Source organism: Zootoca vivipara, chromosome 4 (assembly GCF_965207765.1).
Source record: "Zootoca vivipara chromosome 4, rZooViv2.hap1.1, whole genome shotgun sequence".
NCBI lineage: Eukaryota > Metazoa > Chordata > Lepidosauria > Squamata > Lacertidae > Zootoca > Zootoca vivipara.
In genome coordinates, this window is record NC_142587.1 from 29440201 (window position 1) to 29464034 (window position 23834).

At 43.0% G+C, this 23834-nt stretch overlaps 1 protein-coding gene across 1 annotated transcript in view; it reads left to right on the top strand.

Moving 5' to 3' along the window:
* Positions 1 to 1642: 1642 nt before the first annotated feature.
* The window catches only part of RFX8 (regulatory factor X8), a 29965-nt gene continuing 7773 nt past the window's right edge, over positions 1643 to 23834 (top strand). The window contains exons 1-14 of the mRNA XM_088667662.1: positions 1643 to 1779; positions 3760 to 3883; positions 5305 to 5366; positions 7646 to 7732; positions 13077 to 13140; positions 14063 to 14155; positions 14551 to 14628; positions 15600 to 15713; positions 17631 to 17781; positions 17965 to 18023; positions 18564 to 18720; positions 19868 to 19962; positions 20715 to 20829; positions 23002 to 23282. Coding sequence (XP_088523788.1) covers positions 1724 to 1779; positions 3760 to 3883; positions 5305 to 5366; positions 7646 to 7732; positions 13077 to 13140; positions 14063 to 14155; positions 14551 to 14628; positions 15600 to 15713; positions 17631 to 17781; positions 17965 to 18023; positions 18564 to 18720; positions 19868 to 19962; positions 20715 to 20829; positions 23002 to 23282 — 1536 coding nt within the window. The 5' untranslated portion in view covers positions 1643 to 1723. The remainder of the gene's footprint in view (positions 1780 to 3759; positions 3884 to 5304; positions 5367 to 7645; positions 7733 to 13076; positions 13141 to 14062; positions 14156 to 14550; positions 14629 to 15599; positions 15714 to 17630; positions 17782 to 17964; positions 18024 to 18563; positions 18721 to 19867; positions 19963 to 20714; positions 20830 to 23001; positions 23283 to 23834) is intronic.

A 23834-nucleotide genomic window follows, 5' to 3' on the forward strand; every position in this document is an offset into this window, starting at 1 on the left:
AGTCTTTGGCTTCTGATGCCAAAATAGTTTGGATAGTCTGGGGTAGCATCACCTTAACTGGGGTGAAGGGAGACACACCATTTGCTGCTTCAGGCATTGAAATGTCTTGTCTGGTCCTGCACGTTATTCTTGCCATGGAGACTTCAGAAACACCCCCTGGTGAAAAAATCCTACGTGAGCTAGTCTTAATATGGAAAGTGGATTGCCATTAGTGATACAGTTGGAAGGGGAATGAAACCTGTCCTGTTACCTAGACATTCAAGGGCGTAGCCAGGATTTTGTTGGTGGGGCAGGACTTTTTTGGGGGGGGCAGGGCAGAACCAACATAATTGGTCAGTTAGTTAAGTATTTCTTTTGTTTTACTTTATTGGGAGGGAGCTGCCCCCCTCTGCCCCCCCTTGGCTATGCCCATGTAGACATTGTAATTCTAGGTCGCATTTATGCAAAAGTAAGAGAAAATCCAGAATTTTTATTTTATTTTTTATTAGATATGTATGTATGTATGGCACAGCAGTGGGTTGCCACGGCACTTCAGCATTCGGCACATATCCATATGTTGCATTCTTCAATCCCTGTTCAGAAAATTCTCCTCCAAAATGCCAACATATATACTCAGAATGCAATTGAACTGTATGCCTCCCGAGGTGGAAAGCAAATTACAATGGCAACTGGTGATCCTGTCTGAAAGCAGTAGCCCAGCCCTCTGCAGAGCCTAGTATGATTCCTTAATTCCCATAGTGTATTTCCATAACTGAAGTAACAAAATCCACCTTCCTCTCAAGTAATTGTACTGAGGAGACATGAAACCTGGCCCTATGCACATAACCACCCAACCCTATACATATACCGTACCTTTAGAAGTAAGCCCCAAGGAATTCAACCCAGCTCACTCCCAGGTAAGTGCTAATATTGGATTGCAGTGCTTTTTTCTGGGGGTACACATACTTACTTCTAAACATTTTGTGAATCTTTGTACTTTTGTCCATTTACTGTATTTATTTCCCCCGATTTTAACTATAAAATGGTGGTTTGCTTGAGTCAAAATTAAAGTACCCCTAAACATTTTTTTGGGGGGGGGAGCACTGAGTATACCATGGGATCAGGCTGTTATTTATCCCCCAGTGGGATTTAGTTCTGAGTACCTCTGCATCGGATCAACCAATAAGTTTATTCAAGTTGGCACCCCTGCCTCCATTAGATTTTAACTTTTTGGTTCCACAACTCCGGGGATTAGAAGGTACTCAGGCATCATTATAGAGTAACCCTACCCAACTCACAATAATATTTTCCCAAGGGACAGGCCCCATAACGCAACCCTATACAAGCCCACTCAGAAGTCAGTCCTATTGAGCTCAGTGGAATTTACTACCCCACAAACGGCGGCTGCTTTATTTATGAGCCACACAGCGGGTGGGAGCGAACGCAGCTGCCACTTCGGGTGAATGCTGCGGCAACAGACGCGAACAGAAGCGGCAGCCGCCCGCCCCCGCCAGCTCGAGCGGACCAATCAGCCCGCGCAGCGGTCGATGGAAGGTTGCAACGCGCGGCTGCCGTCCAATCAGCGAGCGGCGCGGCTTTCCAAAGGTGGGCGCGGGCGGGGCTTAGCCCCTAAGCGAACTGGCGCGCCGTCTAGAGCCCGGCTTCTAAAATAAACAGCGAAGGAACCAGCAGCGCGCGCGGAGCCGTCGACGGGGCAGCTCGGGACGCCTGTGTGCGCAGCGGGATGGCCGAGCATTTCCCCGGCAGCTGTAGTAACATATACCAGCCCATTACTCAGTGGTAGGTGTCCCCAGCACCACCACGACCTCGTTTCCTGGAGGTGGAGGCGTCTCTTTATAAGCAGTCCTGCCTGCTGCTTTTCTACGCAAGCCCCGCGAGCTGCGAGTGCTGAAGGGAAAGTCGAGCTGCTGGGCTCTCGGGATGGGACTGGGGTGGGCGGACAGAAAGCGAGCGAGCTGATGAATGACGTGACAGGAGGAGGAAATCGGTGGATAAGTTTGTCCCTCACCCAGTGCCGGATTTACGTATAAACTAAACAAGCTACAGCTTAGGGCCCCACTTCCTTGGGGGCTCCAAAAAGATTTAAAGAAAAAAGAAACTGGATGTACATTTCCAAAGTATAAGATAAATACAATAAAACCTACATACAGCAACAGTGTTTTGTGTTGTGTAGGCTCCTATAATGGAAGTAATGGGCCCCACCTGGTAGCCTGCTCCCGGCCTAAAATATCTCTGGTTTGCTCATTTCTATATATATATAGGGTGGACCCAGGTGGCGCTGTGGGTTAAACCACAGAGTCTAGGGCTTGCTGATCAGAAGGTTGGTGGTTCAAATCCCTGCAACAGGGTGAGCTCCCGTTGCTCGGTCCCAGCTCCTGCCAACCTAGCAGTTTGAAAGCATGTCAAAGTGCAAGTAGATAAATAGGTACCGCTCCGGAGGGAAGGTAAACGGCGTTTCCGTGCGCTGCTCTGGTTCACCAGAAGCAGCTTTGTCATGCTGGCCACATGACCCGGAAGCTGTCTGCGGACAAACGCCGGCTCCCTCGGCCTATAGAGCGAGATGAGCACCGCAACCCCAGAGTTGGACACGACTGGACCTGATGGTCAGGGGGCCCTTTACCTTTACCTATATATAGGGTGCCTACATTCTGCATGGACTGGTTGCATGCATAAATAACCACATAGCATATATTCAACACAAAAAACAGCAATAATTTGTTGTTGACAGGACAGCTGGACATATAAAGGGCCATGTTACCTTCAGTAGCTTAGGGCCTCATCAAACCTAAATCCAACCCTGCCCCCACCCCACCAAAACAATAAGTTTCAAGAGACTTTGTGCAGTGCAGTATTACAGCTGCCTCCAGACCATTGTATTGTGCAGCTCAGAATCTGCATGCTTTGATGAGGGGTAGCATCTCTCTGAGGTGCTGGGCAATAGTCTCTCTCCCAGCCCAACCTTGAGATGCTGTGCTCTGCCAATGAGCTTGTGGCCCTTCCCTCACAATTAATACATTTGCAAACATGGAATTCATCACAGTGTTTCCTGAAGGGGCATTCTGCTGCATTATTTTTTAAAAAAACCTCTAACACGATTTGCCATGCGGTTCAGTGTTGCCACCAGCTTCGGAAGTGGAAAATAATTGTGCTATTTGTTTCGGTTGTTGAGTAGATAGCCCTCAAATGGCATCCTTCAAATGTGCTTTTAATGACACAAATGCATAGCATGGGTGTCATTGTGTAATACCTTTGAGCATAAGCTGAGAGCAAAAGTATGTCTGAGGAAGCCAGCTTGTTAAACCAAAGTAGGTTTGGGTCTGGTCAGTGTCTGAATGGGAGATGCCACATGTTCCATGATGAGGAAAAGGTGGGCTATATATATAATCACTTACTTATTAAATTGTGTGTGTGTGTGTGTTTTGTATCAGGTTTGGTTAGTCTGAATTGTGTGCAGATGAAATAATAAAATATAAAAGCATTAAAATAGCTGCAGAATATAACCAAAGTGAAACCAACAACTATGATATATGGAGACACTGTATTCAAGCAATCAACAATTTTCTGGAATTCATAATATTCAATTTTATGGAATTCAATTTTGTTTCACAAAACTCTTTGTAAACCCAGAAATTCTAGGTTATAATTTCATTTTACCTACTGTGAACCTTCTGTCCTTCAAAGTAAACATGGCAACCTACATCTTCAGAACATAAATAGGCATAACTTTTGTTTCCTCTTGGTTCTTTTCCCCCTTCCAAGGATAGCAGACAATTTCTTTGTATGTGAAGGATGCAGTGTGCCACGTTGCCTGCTGTATGAAATGTATGTGGAGAACTGCAGACAGGAGGCCCAGACTCAAGTAAACCCAGCTACATTTGGAAAGGTATACACAGTGTGCTGCTGCTGCTATGTTAAAATGTTGTTGGTTTCGGATGGCACTCTACCAGTTTCTGCTCCACTAGAAGCTGTGGGCTCTGGGAGATTATTTTAGTAGAACTACTATTCATTTATTTATTTATTTATTTAATTTTTATTTGAAAATTGGATAAAACAATACACTACATCTTCGAATCGGTCCAAGAACATTCTTGTACAATTTTATGAAATATCAGAAGAAAAAAGAGAAGTAAAAAAGAGAGAGGAAGAGGTGAAGTGTGAGTAGAGAGGGTGATGTAGAACCATAGGGAGGGGGGGAGTAGACAAATATCAAAAAAAGAAAGAAAAAAAAGATGAAAATAGGTGCACGAGAGAAAAAAAGGGGAAGGAGGAAACAAGAAAAGAAAGAAATAAGGGTAAGAGGGGAGGGGGAGGGGAAAAAGAAAGCAAAAAAAAAGAAGAAGAAGAAAAGATTATATAAAGGTCCGCTTGAAAAAGATCATCTCAAGGGCATAGTGCTTCCACCGCTTTCAGCACAGTATTTCTTGTTACATTTTCATCCTCCTGTTAAAGATATTTCAATAAACATTTTACCTTTAAATCTGTCTAACAATATATACTGTATATACGCTACTCATCCTTACAAGGTTATTCCAAACATAGCCATGTTTTTGTCCCCTTGTCTGTTTTCGTTAAGTAGTCATTTAAACATTCCCATTGTTTTTTAATCCTATTTTTTGGTTTTTGTCGTATTGTATCTGTGAGTTTCGCACACATGCAATACTATTCATTTATTATAGAGATGCAGTGGTGTTAAATTTGTACATACTTATCAAACAAGTCTTCCCCTCTGTTCAGTAATCACTTGGTATTATATATTGTGTTGAGACTTGTGCAGGACACTCCTATTCATAATTGCTCAATACAGCTCGTTTCAATGGGAGTTAACTCCCTATTAAATCTACATACAAGGGAACCTTGGGTTCTAATTAGACCCAGTGGGAGATTCAGTATGGTGGTTGAAATACTGTATGTGTTCCACTCACAACTGCTGTGAGACATACACAGTGTGTACCTGAGTAAACATTTCGTAGTTCTGGATATAAACTGTCAAGTGAAAAACGGCATGAGGCTGCTGTCCTAAAACACATTCCTGGGAGGGCTTAATGTGGCTTATTTCTGAGTAGATGATGTTTACTGAGGAATGCACTGTAAAACATGTAAAATATTCTAGATACAGTAGATTGACAGAATGTGGGGAAAATACTAGCTGTTCAGTTCAGGAAATACCAGGTGAGTGCATCACCTGGTGATAGCTAGAAAATGGGTTAGAAATGTTCTGAGATGATATTGGAAGCACACAAATATTTTACCAGTGTGACTAACTAAAAAAAAAAACCTGTTCTTTTTCTGTGCATTTCTTTTAAGCTTGTTCGGTTAGTGTTCCCTGACTTAGGAACCAGAAGACTGGGCACAAGGGGAAGTGCAAGGTACATTATCATTTAATTTGTATTAATTTAAGATTTAGAGGCTATTAGAAAAGTCTGTAGTCAGCTGCTTATTTGTGCATTTAAGAGTTAATGGGTACTGTAATATGGAAGGTGAACTTTCATGCAAAACCATCTGTAAACAGTGAAATACATTCACAGAGAAATCTTCAACTCCCTCCCTCTTCTGTATCTATTTCCCTTAAATATTCTGTGGGTGTTACATCATTTCCCCCTTCAATCCCAGTTTATTGTACTCTTTTCTTCAGTCTCTTCGCATCTAAGATCCCTATCTCTGTTCTTCGCTTCCCCAGCTGTTCTCATAGTCCTTAACCTCCTGGCATCTTTTCCTTTCTGAAAACAGCACACCTGTTCTCTTCCCCTCCAGGCAATGTGTGTGCATTCACACTAAATTCAATTTTTACTTTCCTTATAGTAACTGCAGTTTGTTAATATTCTGCCGGTGGCAGTTGACCGCTGAATGGTGCTAATGTTCATAAATATTCTAAGATGGAACAGAAGGATCAGTCACTGCTTGTGGTTTTTAACCCACCCACCCCTCATGTGACATTAGTCTATAGACAGAATTAAATTTACCACTAATCTGGCAAATCTTGAAATAGTGGGGCAGAGCTTCACATTGGAAAACATGGTGATCTTTAGAGCAGTTTTCATATGATTCTCGGAGAGAAACTATTTGTTTTAAGCCAAATTGCAGCATATAAAAATCTGGCTTGTAGCTTAGTGCTTCTCAAGCATTTTGAAATGGGACCCATCTTTAACTTTACTTTCCCTCCCTCTTCAAAACACATTGAAGAATATCTCATCAGTAGTCAACACTGCACAAGTTTATATTTTATATCCATTTTTAATGGACGGCATAGGTATATAGCCAATGTAGTGTCTTTCAGTTGCTGTTGGTTAAAACTCCCATTATCACTGACCATTGGACATGCTTCCTGGGGCTGTTTTGTTTATTTATTTCCGCTTGTTATTTGCTTCCTTTGAGACATCACAAAGTCATTTAATACTGGAAACATCAACAGTGAAAACAGATATAAAACATTTGACACAGTTCTGTATATAAAAACACTTTCAAATCCAAGACAGATGGGGACTAAACTTCCCCTTAAAAGGCTTGTTGAAAGAGGAAGGCATCAAAACAACAATACAGTGGGTGGGAAGGTGGCTGTTTGGTACTAAACCGAAAAATAGATTACACCACTCTAGAAGCCCAGTTCCTATGTCCTGCAGAACAAGCCCTCCTGATGAGATGGTATCTGCAGTTGGTGTTCTCCTGCAGAGCACAGTGATCAGTTGGGTTACATAAGGACGGATAGGGTATTTTAGGTTTCCGGGTCCCAAACTGCATAGGGAATTGTGCACCAGTACCAGCACTTTGAACTTAGCCCAGTAGGCAGTTAGCACCCAGTGTAATTATTTCAGCAGCAGTGTAACATAATGGTGATTGTTTGCCCCAGTGAGCAGCCACATCCATGCATTTCAAAGCTGTAGCTTCTGGGTCAACATCAGGAGCTGCTCTGCAATTGATGGGAGTTGCATTCTAAAACATCAGAGTACATACGTTGGCCATCCACATTCTAGGCAGTACGTATTGGAATAGAATTTAGGCTGTGACACAGAACAACAATGGGGAAACTGTGCCCTCCAGATGTTGTTGGAATTCATCCCTCATCAACCCCAACCAGCATTGGCCAGCAGCCAGGGAGGTTCACAGTTGTAGTCCAATAACATATGAAACGCCACAGGTTCCCCACTCTTGTCATGAACGGAAGGAGCTTATTTCTTAATGGGGTTGCCCAGTAGGAAGGGTGTGCTGTCTGCCTGATGAAGGAAGGAAGGAAGAACCTAAGATTTGTGGAAATGGGGCAAGGGAGCTTGTCATTCGTTGTGCAACCCAGGCATAGGCAAACTCTGGCCCTCCAGATGTTTGGGACTAAAATTCCCATCATCCCTAGCTAACAGGACCAGTGGTCAGGGATGATGGGAATTGTAGTCCCAAACATCTGGAGGGCCAGAGTTTGCCTGTGCCTGGTGCAACCCAGCAGGACCACATCAGGACCCACAGTTTTGGCTGCACTGGCTTAGTTGATTATCAACAATGTTGTACATAGCATATTAGGTGGTTAAAGGTGTCGCAGGAAGTATCCCATTTATTTATATATTTTAAATCTCTGACAGATATTTACAGATCATGGCTGAGAGTTCGCCATGCAACTGGCCTCTTCATTAATCTCTCAAATTTGTCTGCTATTCTTCAGGTATCATTATGATGGAATACAGATAAAGAAGAGCTCACCCTTCTATGCCTACTATTGCTATCTTTTGGCTGAGAAAGGGGAGAACAGGTTTGGTTCTTAAATATGTTTCAAGACAAAATGTGGGTACGGATAGTTGAAATTGTATTTCCAGTGAATTTACGCCAGTTGGTTAGATAATGGTAACCCTGGCACTTTGAGGACTGGGGGTCCCAGTTTGCTGCGTACGTAGTTGCAACAGAAGCTGTAAAACAGTTTCCCATCAAAGTATGGGATTAAGAGTCTCATGCTCTACCAACTGAGCTATCCCAGTGTCAGCTTGTTAATCACCTCAGACAGTAAAATGTCTTGGTCCAATCCCAGGTCTAATGGGTGAAATTTAGTTTTATGGTCAACAAATAAGAAGAACCAAGCATGCAAAGGTCAGATGGTTTAACTGAGACCGTTTAACAAACTCCCAGGCAAGAGGACTTCAGATAGCTTTCCAGTTACTGATTCAGCTATTTGAGCAGCTGAGGGATCAGAGTGGGGCCCTCTTTGCAAATTAGCTCAAATTATGGATTCCCATTGTTAAGCAAACAGAATATATTTGCAAGCTCTGGTTGTCAGTTATAACCTGTTTGAGCAGGATTCGGTTCGGCAGATTTTATTCTTAAATGTCAAAACTACTGCTGCCAAGTTCTGATTAAACTTAAAATCAGATTTGTCATACATTGATCATATTATATATATATATATATATATATATATATATATATATATATATATATTTTTATATATATATATATATATATATATATATATATATATATATATATATATATATATATATATATATATATATATATGGTTATATCTTCAGCAATGAGATCACGGTAGAAGGATGCTGGTGCCTGCAATAGTATATATGGAGGAATTATAGGTTTAAAAAATTGCTTCAAAACGATCTGCTTATCTGAGTTGTGTAAGCAGCATGGAGATTCTGTCTGGAGACTAAATCATATATTCTGCATTGATATTAAACAAGTGGGAGGTTGGGGGGGGAGAGACAAGTTACTTATGGAAATTCACATGGTTGAATCTAAATGTGTGTTTCCACTAGCAAAAAGCAATTTCTGCTCTTGGAATGACTGTGCTTGAAGAGGTAGTGGATGAAAAAGGTGACCCCAAATCTGGAGGGTGAACAATGAATTTGGGGGAAATTGAACCTGGGACATACTGGGTATGGTTTTAAATTGGGGAAATGAACTAATTTAAGATGACTTTGTCCAGATGATTTGGAGGTAATGAATGGGGGATAATTTAAGGGGAGTTTAATTGCTTTGGAGGATAATCTACTGAGAAATTAATGGGGGATAAACGAATTGAAGAGAAATTAGTTTGGTGTGAACTGCAGTGGAGTGCAAATTCATTGGAAAAATTTACCTGGGCTGATTAGGGTGGGAAATTAGTTTTCTTGCCTACTGTGGTGTTTCTACTTATAAATTAGAATAAATTAGCATAGGCAGATTTGTTCGTGTGGCCCTATGCAGTTTTAAGTACTATGTAGCCAGGCACCTGCAAGGTGTTTTACGAAAGTCAGCAAACGTATTAAAATACCAGTCTTAAGAATTTAATTTCATTTATTCATTAATTAAATTTCTATCTCGCCCTTCCTCTCAAAGAAGCCACAAAAACAGACAACTTCCATCACAATTAAATAATACCATTACAATGTAGCAAAATTAAAAATGAGCATATAGCCTCAGATGGCCTGTGGAAAAATAACTTTAACCATGATGGGGATGTGCAGGGTAACCTGACATGACTCACAGCTGGTTACTGGCTCCATCCATTTTCCTTGTTGGGGTAGGCATCGCAATATAGCATCCACTCAATTTAGGGCCCCTCCATATGTTGTTTTTATTGGGAATTCATGATGAATCATGGCCATGATGCCATTGGGGTGGTTATAAATGAGTCCACTTTCAGAAGTGTTTGTGCCTGCAAACATCTTGGGGTTCAGTTGACAGACTGCTTTGTCTCCAGTCCAGTGCACATCCCATACTTGCTACTGAAATCCTGAATCTTTTAATGCCACAAATGTCTCAATTTATTTTTTTGTCCCACTCTTGTTGTGCTATAGTGCAAGAGTCCCTTTCCGTATGGCAGCGATCACAGTGCAGTTACAGGCCGAAGCCATTCCTGCCTCACCACAGGCCACACCCCCAGTTTGGAGAAAGAAATCCGGAAAGGATTTTTATTGGGAAGACACAAATATGCATTGGGAAGCATCACAGGGCAACTAACAACTCCAGGCTGGTGATTTATTGTGGCTGTATTCTGCAAGCTGTTCTTGACAAAATAATAAGCGGAGCAAGGCATGCCATGTAACATAAACAGCTCTGTCCAAGAGAGAGGAACAGCAAGAAATGTGGGTGACAGAAGGAATCACGGAGTCCACTACTGGCACATGCCCTCACAGTGACTTCGGAGGTGAAGTGTGGTGTGAGCATGCTCCTCTAAGTTTATAGCCTGAAAGGCACCTCCTCAGACTCAGGAGGCAAACAAACAAACAAACGCGTCAGAGAAATTTCCTCACACGAGGCAGCAGCGAGAGGCCATTGCAAGGTGATCACTGGGCTCAGAGGGCATGCCTTCTGTGAGCACTGCTCCCTCATCCCTGTTTGTAAAAGCGTGGTCCTTTTTCCATCTCTTTAGTTCCCTCATTCTGCTAAGTCTGTAAGCACTTTGAGGGGGGAAAGTGGTTTGTTTTGTTCACTTCTCTAGGATATTCTGAGCACCGTCAGGATGGATGTTTGCTAGTAATCTGTGACTACTTATGGCAAGCTTCAAGCAGGTGCTCATTTTAGGGTGCTGACATCACCAAACAAAGGGATGAGCTCTCCTGCTTCCCTGTTTCTAGGCAGCAGCTGCAGCCACGAGGCCATGCATACAGCTCGATTGGCTCTTGAGGAGGAATAGGGATGAGCAGGATGGCGGCCCGAGAGCTGACAAGCTATGCCAGCCAGCCTATTGAGAGAGAGAGACCACCATCCGTGCGTGTTGCTATAGTAGCAACAGTCGATTGGCTGGAGTGCTCCTCTCAGAGAAGCAGGGGCTGGGAATTCTTAGGAAATGTATTACATACTACACTCCCGGCAGTTTATCCTAGAATTCAAGTCAAGCTGCTCCAAGGCCTTATTAAAAAGAAAGAAAGCGAAGTCCCAGTCTTGAAAACCTTTGTGGTTTTTCAAGAAGTGTTGCCCGCAAAGCAACTTATACCTAGCTTGCCAGGTGTGCCAACTTGAATAAAATATGGGGGGGGCAGGTAAGCGGCACATGCAACACCATTTGAATGGCAGTGCCCATCAACGTGGGGGGGGGGCCTCAAATATTTTATTGAGGGGTTCCGAAGGAACCTTTGCTCCTAGGTGTTGGCTCCTATGGACTTTGTACAACCTATTATCCAGCACTATTTTTCTAGAAAAAGAGGTGCCAGAACTCACCATGAACAATTCCCTTGTTCTCGTATAATGGCAATGGCGCCCACCTGAGAGGTGCCAGAACTGAATTCTGGTGAGCTCCGGCTGCAAAAAAAAAAAAAAAGCCGTGCTATTCTCCACCAAGCTGAATACAGCCTGCTGGTTATAATATATAATAATAATAATTTATTATTTATACCCCGCCCATCTGGCCGGGTTCCCCCAGCCACTCTGGGCGGCTTCCAACAAAACACTAAAATACAGAAATCCATCAAACATTAAAAGCTTCCCAAAACAGGGCTGCTTTGAGATGCCTTCTAAACGTCTGGTAATTGTTGTTCTCTTTGGCCTCTAGTGGGAGGGCATTCCACGGGGTGGGTGCCACTGCCTGGTTCCCTGTAACTTGGCTTCTCGTAGTGAGGGAACCGCCAGAAGGCCCTCGGAGCTGGACCTCAGTGTCCGGGCAGAACACTGTATGTATGGCAGCCCAATGGAAGCTGCTGTTTGCTGGCACTGCAAAAATAGGATGGTGGTTAAAAAGTTGGCAGGCTGTAATAGAGGAGTACTGGAGTGCCTTTGTCGGCAGTCATGCGGGCCTTCTTTAAGGCTGATTGATTACGGCCAAATTTGTTTTCTTTTTCGTTTTTTGCTTAAATAATTCTTGCTGCATCGAAAACTACTTGTGTCAGTAGACACCCGGGGCCAAGATTGACCTGGCAAAAACCATGCATGAAGCTCAGATGGTAGGTGCCACCACTTCTGTGGTGCTTTTTAGATGCTTTAAATTGTTTTAAAGTATTTTAAAATACGTCTTTATTTCATTTTTAATTGCCTTGTTTTATCAGGGATAATAATAATAACTTATTACTTATACCCCACCATCTGGCTGGGTTTCCCCAGGGATGTGTTTGCCATGTGAGGAAGAACAGCAAAGCATAAATTTAATGGATAATAAATAAAATAATGTCAGCAGCAAGCTCTTGAATCTGGTGAGCTAGCAAAGAGGCAGCCAGTGCAGTTCTTTCAGCATGGATGAAATAGCTACAATAGATGCTCTTCTCAGCATCCTAGCTGCCAGATTCAGCCCTAGTTGCAGCTTCTGGACCAGGTGCAAAGGCAGCCCCACAGACAGTACATGCCAGCCATCTAACTGTGAGGTTGCCAGTGGCCAAGCTACCTGTGTTAATAATAATAATAATAATAATTTATTTATACCCCGCCCATCTGGCTGGGTTTCCCCAGCCACTCTGGGCGGCTTCCAACAGAGAAATGAAATGAAATAATCTATTAAACATTAAAAAGCCTCCCTAAACAGGGCTGCCTTCAGATGTCTTCTAAAAATCTGGTAGCTGTTTTTCTCTTTGACATCTGATAGGAGGGCATTCCACAGGGCTGGCGCCACCACCGAGAAGGCCCTCTGCCTGGTTCCCTGCAACTTGGCTTCTCACAACGAGGGAACCGCCGGAAGGCCCTCTGTACTGGACCGTAGTGTCCGGGCAGAACGATGGGGGTGGAGACGCTCCTTCAGGTATACTGGACCGAGGCCATTTAGGGCTTTAAAGGTCAGCACCAACACTTTGAACTGTGCTCGGAAACGTACTGGGAGCCAATGTAGATCTTTCAAGAAGGAAGGAGCATAGCTGTCATACCAGCTGAAGATGGTAATAGGCACTCCTTGCCACTGAGCTCTCCTTGGCCTCTAGTGGCAAAGATGATTCCAGGAGCACCCTCTGAATTTTGTACCTGTTCCTTCAGAAGGAGTGCAACCCTGCCCAAAACAGGCAAACAACCTAATTCCTGAACCCAGGAACCACTTGCTCCCAAGGATTCAGAGAGATTGTTAGCCCATCACAACACCCAGGCATTGGTTCATACACCCGCAACCTCTCCTGATTCAGACACTGTAGAGAAATAGTTAACCAAACAGAGCTATTTCAAAGTAGGTTTTGTTGTTGTCTGTCCTACCACAGTGGGGAGGTTTGCAGTTTTGAGAATGCGGCAAGTTATCAGAGCAGTGGCTGCAGAAAAGAGACAGTGAGTATTTGTTCAAAGCAGATTTAATATGAGGTGGCTACGGGCCAATGACTCTTAAAACATCCGTCTGTGATGGATTGGTGAAATGCAACCTGCCGAGAATGCTTTTTTAAAAGCGTTTTTCTTCCTGGCTATGATTCTGCTGTAGGAAGTCTGCAGGAGCCATGACACTGAATCACAGTAAGCACATAATTAAATCCTGTATGTGAGAGACTTTAAGTGTGGTGACCCATTTCTTTGCTTGCTTCCTGGTAGGAAGAGAATCATAGAATCATAGAACCAAATACAAGAGTGTTACTTGCTGCTCACACCTTTTTAAAGGTGAAGTCAGGCGTAACAATTTTAGAGCTGTAGGTTCACTCTGAAACTGCCTCTTCTGTGTTCAGCCCAGTTGTCTCTTTTCCACTCCATGATGGAATTTGGGGTGGGGGGGGGATAGATTTGCAAGTTTGAAACAGAAGCTGGCTATGTGCAGTGCTAATTGACTGCCCCACATCATGTTCCCAAGAAACCTTTCTGTTCGAGCCCTGGAGCAGTTTAGCAAAGGAACAAGCACGAGCTCTGTATAGGCAAGCCATACGTGGGTGTGCATTTCGCAACTGACAGTGATGCCCGTGTATTTTGTGTAAGAGTATCAAACCAAGTGTGAGAATCCTTTGATCAGGCTAATGGGAATGTGAGTTGGATTACTGGATAGGAGTGGCTCTGGAAACACTGTGTAAAAGCACACTGACAGTCCAATCCGCCCAAGAAATCCTTCATGTCAAGGTTGCCCCAGATCAATGTGGCTGTTGCAAATACACACCAATGCCAATCAATAAAATACTCCACTCTGTTGTTTCCCAATGTTGTGCCACCCAGTAGTAATAAACATAGTTGTAAGTGTTTGTTGTAAACTTAATAAACTGTTATCGTTTTGCAGAAGGACCAAGAAGCAGTTGGATATCCACTTCCTGAATTCAGGAGATTTTCTTCATGGGAGCAGGAGCTAGAAAAGAAATATTCCTGTAAATTGGTATGTTTGATAGCATAAAAACCCTTCCAGAGTTGAGATCAAATCAAGTGATGAGACCCTGTTGTGGCTACTACCACCAAGGACAGCAAGATTGTAAGAAGCAGTGACTTCTTGGTGGTGGCCCCCATGTTGTGGAAATTATCCCAAAGGGAAACCTACTTCCCTTGTCCCTTTAAGGTTGACAAGTAAGATCTTCTATTTTTATTATCCCAAACTTCTGAGTTACAATAGTCCGCTTCTGATTATTGAATAGATTTTTGTATGATATTGTTGACCTGTTTGGGCCTGTTTTGGTTGTAGATTGTTGCATGGTGCTTTGAGGACTGAATAAATGGAGCCATTATGAATTCTTGACCATGGTGCTTTCATGTTGCCTCATTCTGTATATATTCCAGGTTTCTTTATTTGCTGATGCATATTGCACCCACTGCCAGGAAGTGTTGCAGAACGTAAAAAACAAGGATCTCGACCAGGTAGGTATGATGTTTGTGTTAGGTCTCTGCGTAAGCTCACAGCTCTGCCTTCCTTCAGATCAGCCCATTCCATGTTTATTTGATAGGAAGTTCCACATAATTTCTCTGGCTGTATTTAGGCCAAAGGTGATGTGAGGTTAAATATGTCCTTGCCTTTGCCATATAGGTTTGTTTTAGTTTTTAAAATGCAAATATCAGATGATGAGAGAGGCTGATAATTATCAGGATTGCAGCAGGCAGGGAGGAGAAATTCAACTCTTTCTTTCCGTGCTGTGGTCCTGAAGAAAACACCTCCTCTGAAAGAGGCTTGGGCCACTCTGACTACTGCTGGAATAGGTGGGCCTTTGGTCTGATCCAGTAGGGCTCTCATGTTCTTAAGATGCTATTTGCTTTGAGGGGGGGGGAATGCCTTTGCTCCCAAGGAAACGTGCATATATATAAGATTGTAGCCGTTAATGGAATTTCCTCCTTCCCATAAATCTCATTACTCCAACTACTTTATCCTAAATCTGTGCTTGATTATGATGATATACAGGCAGGCAAAATGAACAGTCCTGTAAACTTTTTTTTCTAGATTTCATTGCTAATATATGATGTATACTCCTGAGAGTTTTATTTTGCCTCCTTTTTGGAAACAATGGGGATCACTACCGATATTTTACTTCCCTCTTCTAGGCCAGTTGCATCGTGACATTTATTTTTTTAAAGCCAAACATGAGTAGAGCAAGTCTTCCTCTACCCCCCCCCCCACACACACACGAGCCAACCACCATTATGTGCAGATGCATGTTCAGGAGCAATGTAACTGTTGCATTAGGGGAAGGAAACATTCCAGGGGATTCCCAACATCTGGGAAGGCGGCAGAGGCCCAGGGTGGGTTATGGGCTGAGCGAATGTCCTTAAGCTTCTTTTCCTGACAATAAATGACTTCAGTGTTGCAATGAAAATTCATTAAGTATGTGCTCCTTTAGGTAGAAGAGCTCTTCACTGTTTTCTGGAAGTCTCTGAAGCCTGACGCAATAATGTTCATGTCCCAGGCAGATGTTTGCCAGCTATTTCAGTGCTACGACAGGCAGCTCTTCCAGGTACCACTTTTCATATATTAGGCCAGAGGGTCCCAGACTTTGAGTCAGACCTTCTTTGGGAGAAGTGGGGCATAAGTGTGCAGGTAAAAACCAAGGTGGGTACTTCCTTGCTTCTGCAGATAATACATGTATGGCTTGAATGGCCCTTGGTTGACAGAGAAACCTTGTATATTCATACAGGATTTGTGGGGGGTGTTCTGCATTCCTAGTCCTTCATCATCTCAACCTCACCTGGGGAGAAGGAAACCCCAGAATAATTGTATTCCAATTATTGATGCTCATTTGTGATTCTCAGAAGGTGGTGTACATGGTTCTCCTCCCCAGTTCACCCTCACAACAACCTAGTGAGGTAGGTTAGGCTAAGAAGAACAGTGAGTGGCTTGCGGTCACCCAGTGAGCTTCATGGGTGAGTGGAAATTTGATTCCTGGCCTCCCAGGACCTAGTCCAGCACCCTAACCATGGCGCCACACTGGCATTGAGATTTTCTGAGGAGATCTTATGAGGAGACCTTATTATGAGTCCCTCCTGCTGCTTAGTGTGGCCATGTGTCCTACTTTACAGTGGAGAGTCCTCTGTTTGAAGGAGTCCTCTACTTGAAAGCCCCTGCAGGCAGTTTCAGGTTTAACATCAAGGGCTCTGTAGTTGCCCATAATCAGTTAGCACCAAGACAGCAGACTATACAGGGACACAGGTTACCTAATCACAGTCTTCTCCATCATGGTGAAATATGTTACTTGCATTTCTATTTAAATTGTAGTCATCATTTCTAATTTTGCATCTGTACATATAAATTTGTAAGTGCAAACTTTATCCAGCTGCTTGTTGCCTTCTATATCCTCATGAAAATTCATAATAATAATAATAATAATAATAATAATAATAATAATTTGTTATTTATTCCCTAGCCACTCTGGGCAGCTTCCAACAGAAATATTAGAATACACTAATTTTTTAAAGATTAAAAGCTTCCCTAAACAGGGCTGCCTTCAGATGTCTTTTAAAAGTCTGGTAGTTGTTTTTCTCTTTGACATCTGATGGGAGGGCGTTCCACAGGGTGGGTGCCACTCCCTAGAAGGCCCTCTGCCTGGTTCCCTGTAACTTGGCTTCTCGTAGTGAGGGAACCGCCAGAAGGCCCTCGGCCCTGGACCTCAGTGTCCGGGCAGAGCGATGGAGGTGGAGACTCCTTCAGGTATACTGGACCAAGCATTTTAGAGAGAATTTCTCCTAATGACTAACACACATATTTTTATATGCTATTGACCACTATGCATTTTGTAGGTTATTTTCACTAACATCTTTATTTATAACACATGCATTTTTTATTTTTTGGTAAACATTGTGTGGTTGGAGAACTTCATTGCAAAATTCAGATAAGTGCAGATTTCTAAGGAAAGGTGTGTTTTGGTTTGCATATTGTTTCAGGTGCTGATTTGATAGATTCAGCTTTAAATGCAAAATGGATTCTCATCCAACCCTAGTTACTGCAAGAAACAATACTTCTCCAAGTTTGTAATGCAAGACTGTTTGTAATGTAATGCAGAACTGCTGCTTGCTCTAAAGTTAAAGTTTTTCTCTTGCACATTAAAAGGGGGAGGGGGAGAAGAGTTGGGGGGTCACTGTGGTCATTCCTAATCATGTAAGCCTAAACCAGGCATGTCAAACCTGCGGCCCTCCAGATGTTTTGGCCTACAACTCCCATGATCACTAGCTAGCAGGACCAGTGGTTGGGGAAGATGGGAATTGTAGTCCAAAACATCTGGAGGGCCGCAGGTTTGACATGCCTGGCCTAAACCATGGTTTAAGTAATTGTCTGAACTGGGTCGCTTCAGTGGTTTGGAACAATCTGTTGGGAAATAATCTGTTTTCATGTTGTGTTCATTGCATTTGCCTTTGGGTAACTATCCAATACTGTTTAGGAAATGGAGAAGATTCTGCTTCATGATTTTCTGGAAGATGTCTCTATACAGTACCTCAAACTGGTCAGATTATTCAGCAAAAATATTAAAAGCTGGCTGCTCGCAACTATGGAAGACTTCCCACCGTTGTTGGGCGCCTCTAAAATCAAAGGTATGTTCAAGTAATGTGGACTTGAAAAGCACGGTTGATATTGAAAAATGTGAACTTGAAAAGCAGGGTCAATATTCATAGATACGAGCTGTTCAAACTGTTTAGTAATGCAGGCTGTAACACAAGTCGTTTAGAATTAAGTGGTGGTGAATCGTGATCATTTGTTTCTTCCTTTCCTCTCAGAGGTGACTTTGTTTATAAAAAGACTTCGGAGGAAGACTTACCTTGCTAACATGGCAAAGGTATGTACCCCAAAGGTAAAAGCTGGAGTCTGTTGCAATGAATTAACTGACAAAAACATTCTGTAGGATGGATTAGTCACAGGCCTATGTTTGAAGTTGTGTTGTGTTGCTGGACGTGATGCAGTTACGAGATGCTGCCTCCTTCTGGACAGAATGTGGGATGGGTGGAGGTCGGTAAGGAAAGTAAGCTGTAATACAGAGGTTTGGAGCACTGCGAAAATCATTTCTCCTGTGTTAATTGCTGAGTACCAAGCATCATCATCGCCACCACTGTAGAACCCCTTCCAAGCCCCAATTCTGGTTTGATGCTAATTATAATAGCGACTGTATTACCAGTTATTAATTGATCGTGATAATGGTGATGGATATTGTGTGTTATGAGGAGGTGAGAGAGATCATCAGCAATCTGATAAACCTGGGTTGTACCCAATGTTAGTTATACTGAGATTAAACCCATTGAAAGTGAGTGGGGTTATTGGTTTTGTTTTTGTTTTTCCCAAGACATAAATGACATGCATTTTCTCTCTCTTTATTTTACAGACCATGAGAATAGTATTGAACAACAGCAGGAGAGTCAGTGTTTTGAAATCGGACATGAACGCAGTCATTACTCAGGGGTTTTCGGACATTCCTGGAAGCTCGCTGCAAATGGCGTTTAGAAATGTGGATGAAATTGAAAGTGGCACAGAGCTGAAATGTAGCAGCACAGGCTCCTACTATTTTTCTATTTAATGGAATGCTTTGTTCACTTTTTTCTGCTAGAATTTGATAGAGAACCTCTCCCTCTTTCCTTGATACAAAATGTTTTTCTTATGTGGATATCACATGAGGATTATTTCACAGGTTGTTCTTAGTTTCAAATGTGGATGTCCTTCCAAATTCTTTTGTGACATTTGGTTCGGTTTGGACCTCTTGTTGAAGTTTTATATTACTAATAAGGATTCTCTGCATATTACCGTAATTACAGTGGGCATGGCTGTGATGAAAGGAAGTTAGCACTTGGGAGAACTTCCTGTGCAAATTAGGGTAATTTGCATCAGAAAGTTTTCAGTTTGCTCTGGAAAGTTTTCTCATGCCCTAGAAAGTGCTCATGTTCATTTTACCTGTATTTAGTGAATTTTTTTGAAGCTGACAAGCTTTCCTAATACTGTGTTTGCGTTTGGCATTGTTACTAAGGAACTTATGAAATAGGAAAACGTTCATGCCACATCACTATTGAAATTACATGTTGCTACTTGAACTAACACCCTTTGTTGTACACTAATATCAGACCTAATTGATCAAAGTAGATAATATTCATGGCAAAGCCTCTTGCTTGTATGTGAAAGTCATAATTTTATCAACGGACACAAGGCATGTGTGTCTTGAACAACTGTAACCTTAGTACAGAGACGCAGTCCTTCACATCAAAGAATAACATTTTCATTGATTAAGCTTTCATGGTTTCCGTGCCTTACATTTTCATGTGACAACAACAGTTGACATGGTCCAGCCCAAGCTGGATGCAGTAGGAACACTTGATTCTTAATCTCATTAAAATGAATTGAACATAAAAAATGTTGAATTTCGGCTGCTCTGTGCACAGTATTTTTCACATATAAGAACAAACACACATTGATTGACTAAAGCCCTAGCTCTCCGTAGAGGCTGCAGTGAAGTCTGGAATCAACAGGCTGTAGAAGAAAGATCCTACTTAACTAGAAGTGAATATGAAAAGATATTGTCTTCATATTAATACAGTAGTTGTTTTTAACATGTTTTGTCTCTGTTAAGTATAAAGAGATTTAAACTCGGGAGCAGCCTTGAGCCATCTACGAGCCAATGCATATTCACTTGTTTTATAGGCTTGAATAATCTGATGTCTTCACTGGACACTTCAACAGATATTAGGGTTTTGCTAAATTGTTTGTCCTCGGACCTTGAGGCTTTCGTGATTCAGGTACAAAATTAGGCAGTCTTAGAGATACTGTGTTTATTTCACACAGAGACGGTGATGCTCCTAAAATGAAGCTGGTGTGTGTGCATTCATATGAGAGAAAGTTGAAGGAGTGGGATTAGGGTGACCCTGCTCACTACCAGCTCTGGACTTGCCCACTTTGCCCTCCTCCCAGTGTCAATTTGGCTCCGCCCACTGCTGGCATGAGGTCCCTGGCAAGTTGATTAGCAGAAATATAGCCCTTGGCCTGGAGAAGGACACACACACACACACACACACACACACACACACGAGGTTTCTACACTAGTTGAAAGTAGTTGAACTGAAATATTTGTGTGCTTGGACTGTGGGTGAAGATCAATAAAATGCATACTAAAATAGAGGGACCTTTCAGTATGATCTCAAACACAAATGCAGGTATACGTTCAACCCTGTTCCCAAAGTCTCACTCACTAAAGCAGCTCCTATTGCTTTATAAGCACATCCTGATGGTATGCCAGAAACCACTTGACAACTGACCTATGTCTGAAGAAATTTATGTGCAGAGTGGAAGAAAAGTCCTACATTTATATCCTAACTTCCTTCCACTGTGGATCTTGGGGGCAGAGTTCCCAAACTGCTAATCATATCAAAAATGAGCTCACTGGTTTTTAGTAGGAATTATTCTCAGGGAGGCTGGTATAGGTTTGAAGCATTGGTCAATGCAGTCTTTGGGGCCATGTTACAATGAAATGTCTTTGTGTGACTCATTGCAGCCAAGCAAGAATCAAGAAGAGTTCAGAAAGCTCGCTGCTAATTTCCAGCTGAGGTGGAACTTCCTCTTGACATCTGTCAGCAAGGCAATGACCCTCTGCCACACTGAGAGCTTTGGTCAGTGATGTCCTGCAATGGTCTTTTGTAGGTCTTCTGCTGTAAAACATATTTGATGGTCAAGAACTTGGGATCTTGAACAAGGTGCCTTACGCCGTGAGGGCGGGACCTGCCTTAGTGTGTGCTTATGACTTGTGTCCTTGAGGCCCACAATGGAAGAGGAGTCTGCTTTCAGGTGGGGAGGGGGGCTTCATATTGCAAAAGGGCTGTGGAGATATTGCAAACAGATTGTTGAAGGGGGCTTTTTTTTTGGCCGATCAGATTTCCCCCAGAAAGTGTAAATCCAGATTAAATGAGGGTGGCAGCCATGTCACGTGGAGGCTTCAAAAAAAAAAAAAAAGCTTGCATGCGCCATGAGCACTGATCCCACAACAAATACCCCCTCTTTATGCCATGCAATTAAGAACAATATGGATTGCTCAGAGTCAGGCATAGCATAAACCAGCCTGACATACTTAGAACTTCAATTTTTGCCCTTAATGCTGGCCCTACCATTAGGCGAGCAGATGTGAGGAGGGCAGTAGTTGTCCCTCCCATCCTTCTCAGACATTGTGTTGGCAGCAGGGAAGGGATGCTTCCTTGTTGCTGGCCTGGGCAGGCTTCTTGGCTGTCCTGCCTAACCATGTTTCCCCAAAGTAAAATAGATGCATTGCTGGGAAAGTCTACTAACTGAACAAAGAGAGGCACACAACCCAGGCCATTCAATCCGGCAGGCATTGTACTGCTCTGTGCACATGACGGATGGTGCACATACTGTAAATGCCTGAAAGACCACCTGCTTCCCTACCGACCCTCTTGGGTGCTAAGACTGGCAGAGGGGGTAGATCCTTTGCCCTCTGAAGCTTGGGGTGGCAGCCTCTAAGTTGTGGAAATTCTTCCCCACAGAGGTGTGTCTGGCATCTTCATTATGCAACTTCCTGTGAAGGCTGAAGATGCACCTCTTGTGAACCTCTAGATGTTATTGGACTCCAAGCCCCATCCCTGGCTATTAGCCATGCTGATGGGGGCTGCTGAGAGTTGACGTTCAACTACGTACATCTACGTACACATTTTTGTTGTAAACAGTAAGGTGAGAGGGAAATGAAATGCAGGAAGTACAGACAGTGATAACTGTGTTGCAGACAGGGACCACAAAACAGCTTTGATGGTAACGCATTCTGGCACTGGTAAGCTGATTGACACATGCAGTGTGATTAAAAAGCAAAACAAAACACTTGATAAAAGATACAGATTTAGAATATTTTAAAGAAGACTGGAAACCATTCCTAGTCTATATGTGAAGTTATTTCCCGTATGCAAAGACCACAGGGGAGTTTGAAGTGTAAGAAAACAGCAGAATACATTAAGAAACATGTTAGAGAGTATGAAATTAGATAAGACGGAAACCTTGAAATGCAATTGTTCGTGATTTGAGTTATAAACATTGATGTTGGGTGAGTAGGAAGTCGCTAGTTTTGTTGAATTGGAATGTAATTGTTGAGCAACAAATTACTTTCTCTATGGGAAAAAGAATAAAATATTATTACAAAAACAAACAAACCCCCAAAACCAACCACTTTGTCCTGGTGCAAACTTGTGCAGTCTTCATTTGAAGTTCCTTTGCTCCAGGATGACCACTTTAAAACCAGTTAAAGTCAGTCTTGGTGCTTCCAGACAGATATGTTTGTAGGTGTTGGGGCACTTCAAATCCATACAACAATCACCTGCAAAACAAAGGGAGGTTTGTTTCCAGTTCCTTTACTGTTACAATAGTGCTGATCAGGAGGTTTTCCAAGATGTACTTCCTCTCTAACTACATCTTGATTTCATTCAGAGCTCTGGGACTCACCCAGGGAGCAGCTAAGAGGGGAAAACCCCTGTTGTGCAACCCACGCGGTTGTCACTCCTTTCTTTGCAAGACCTGCTTGGGGAAGTTCAAAGCAGTGGGAGAAATGGCTCTGTAGTTCTGTTCTTTGCAACTATTCAAAAGTGTCCATGTACTTTTGCAAGTAAAGGACAGCACAATTACCCTCCGAGGGTGAGGTCACAGGTTGAATTTTAGAGTTGAGTGCCATCTCCCCATTCCTATCTGGATGCTAGCCAATGCACCGCCTTTGCCTTTTCATCTGACTAGGAAGGTTAATAGATGGCTCCACAATCTATCCCTTCTTTTTTCATTTTTAAAAAACCTAGGCTCCTGGCATTTGTTCAATTTGCTTCTGCTTGAATATGTCATTCACATACTTCAAACCCATGTGGAGGAGGAAGGAGATGGGGCTCTGTTGATGATGCCGCAGGATACCTTGGTTCTTCAACCAGTCTGTCTTCTGGACGATTTTGCTGTTGAACAGACTGATGCCGGGCAGGCAGCACCAACTCGAATCATTCTGACCCAAAGTCAAAGCGACATTAACCTAAGTCGCATTATTCTGAAGGTCCTCAGCTACCTAGTAGATGCTGACACAGGCAACAAGGTAAAACCCAGTTCTTCACATTTGCTTCTGAATGAGAAGTGGGAAATCAGATTGTTGGAAATAGATGCATGCTTGAGGCATGTTCACAGGGCTCTATTTGTGCTTGTGATATCTGTGAACAACATCTAATTATTTATTTATTTATACCCCGCCCATCTGGCTTGCTGGTAGTTGTTTTTCTCTTTGACATCTGATGGGAGGGTGTTTCACAGGGCGGGCGCCACTACCGAGAAGGCCCTCTGCCTGGTTCTCTGCAACTTGGCTTTTTGCAACGAGGGGACCGCCAGAAGGCCCTCAGCGCTGGACCTCAGTGTCCGGGCAGAACGATGGGGGTGGAGACGCTCCTTCAGGTATACTGGACCAAGGCCATTTAGGGCTTTAAAGGTCAGCACCAACACTTTGAATTGTGCCCGGAAGCGTACTGGGAGCCAATGTAGGTCTTTCAAGACCAGTGTTATGTGGTCTCGGCGGCCGCTCCCAGTCACCAGTCTAACTGCCGCATTCTGGATTAGTTGTAGTTTCCGGGTCACCTTCAAAGGTAGCCCCACATAG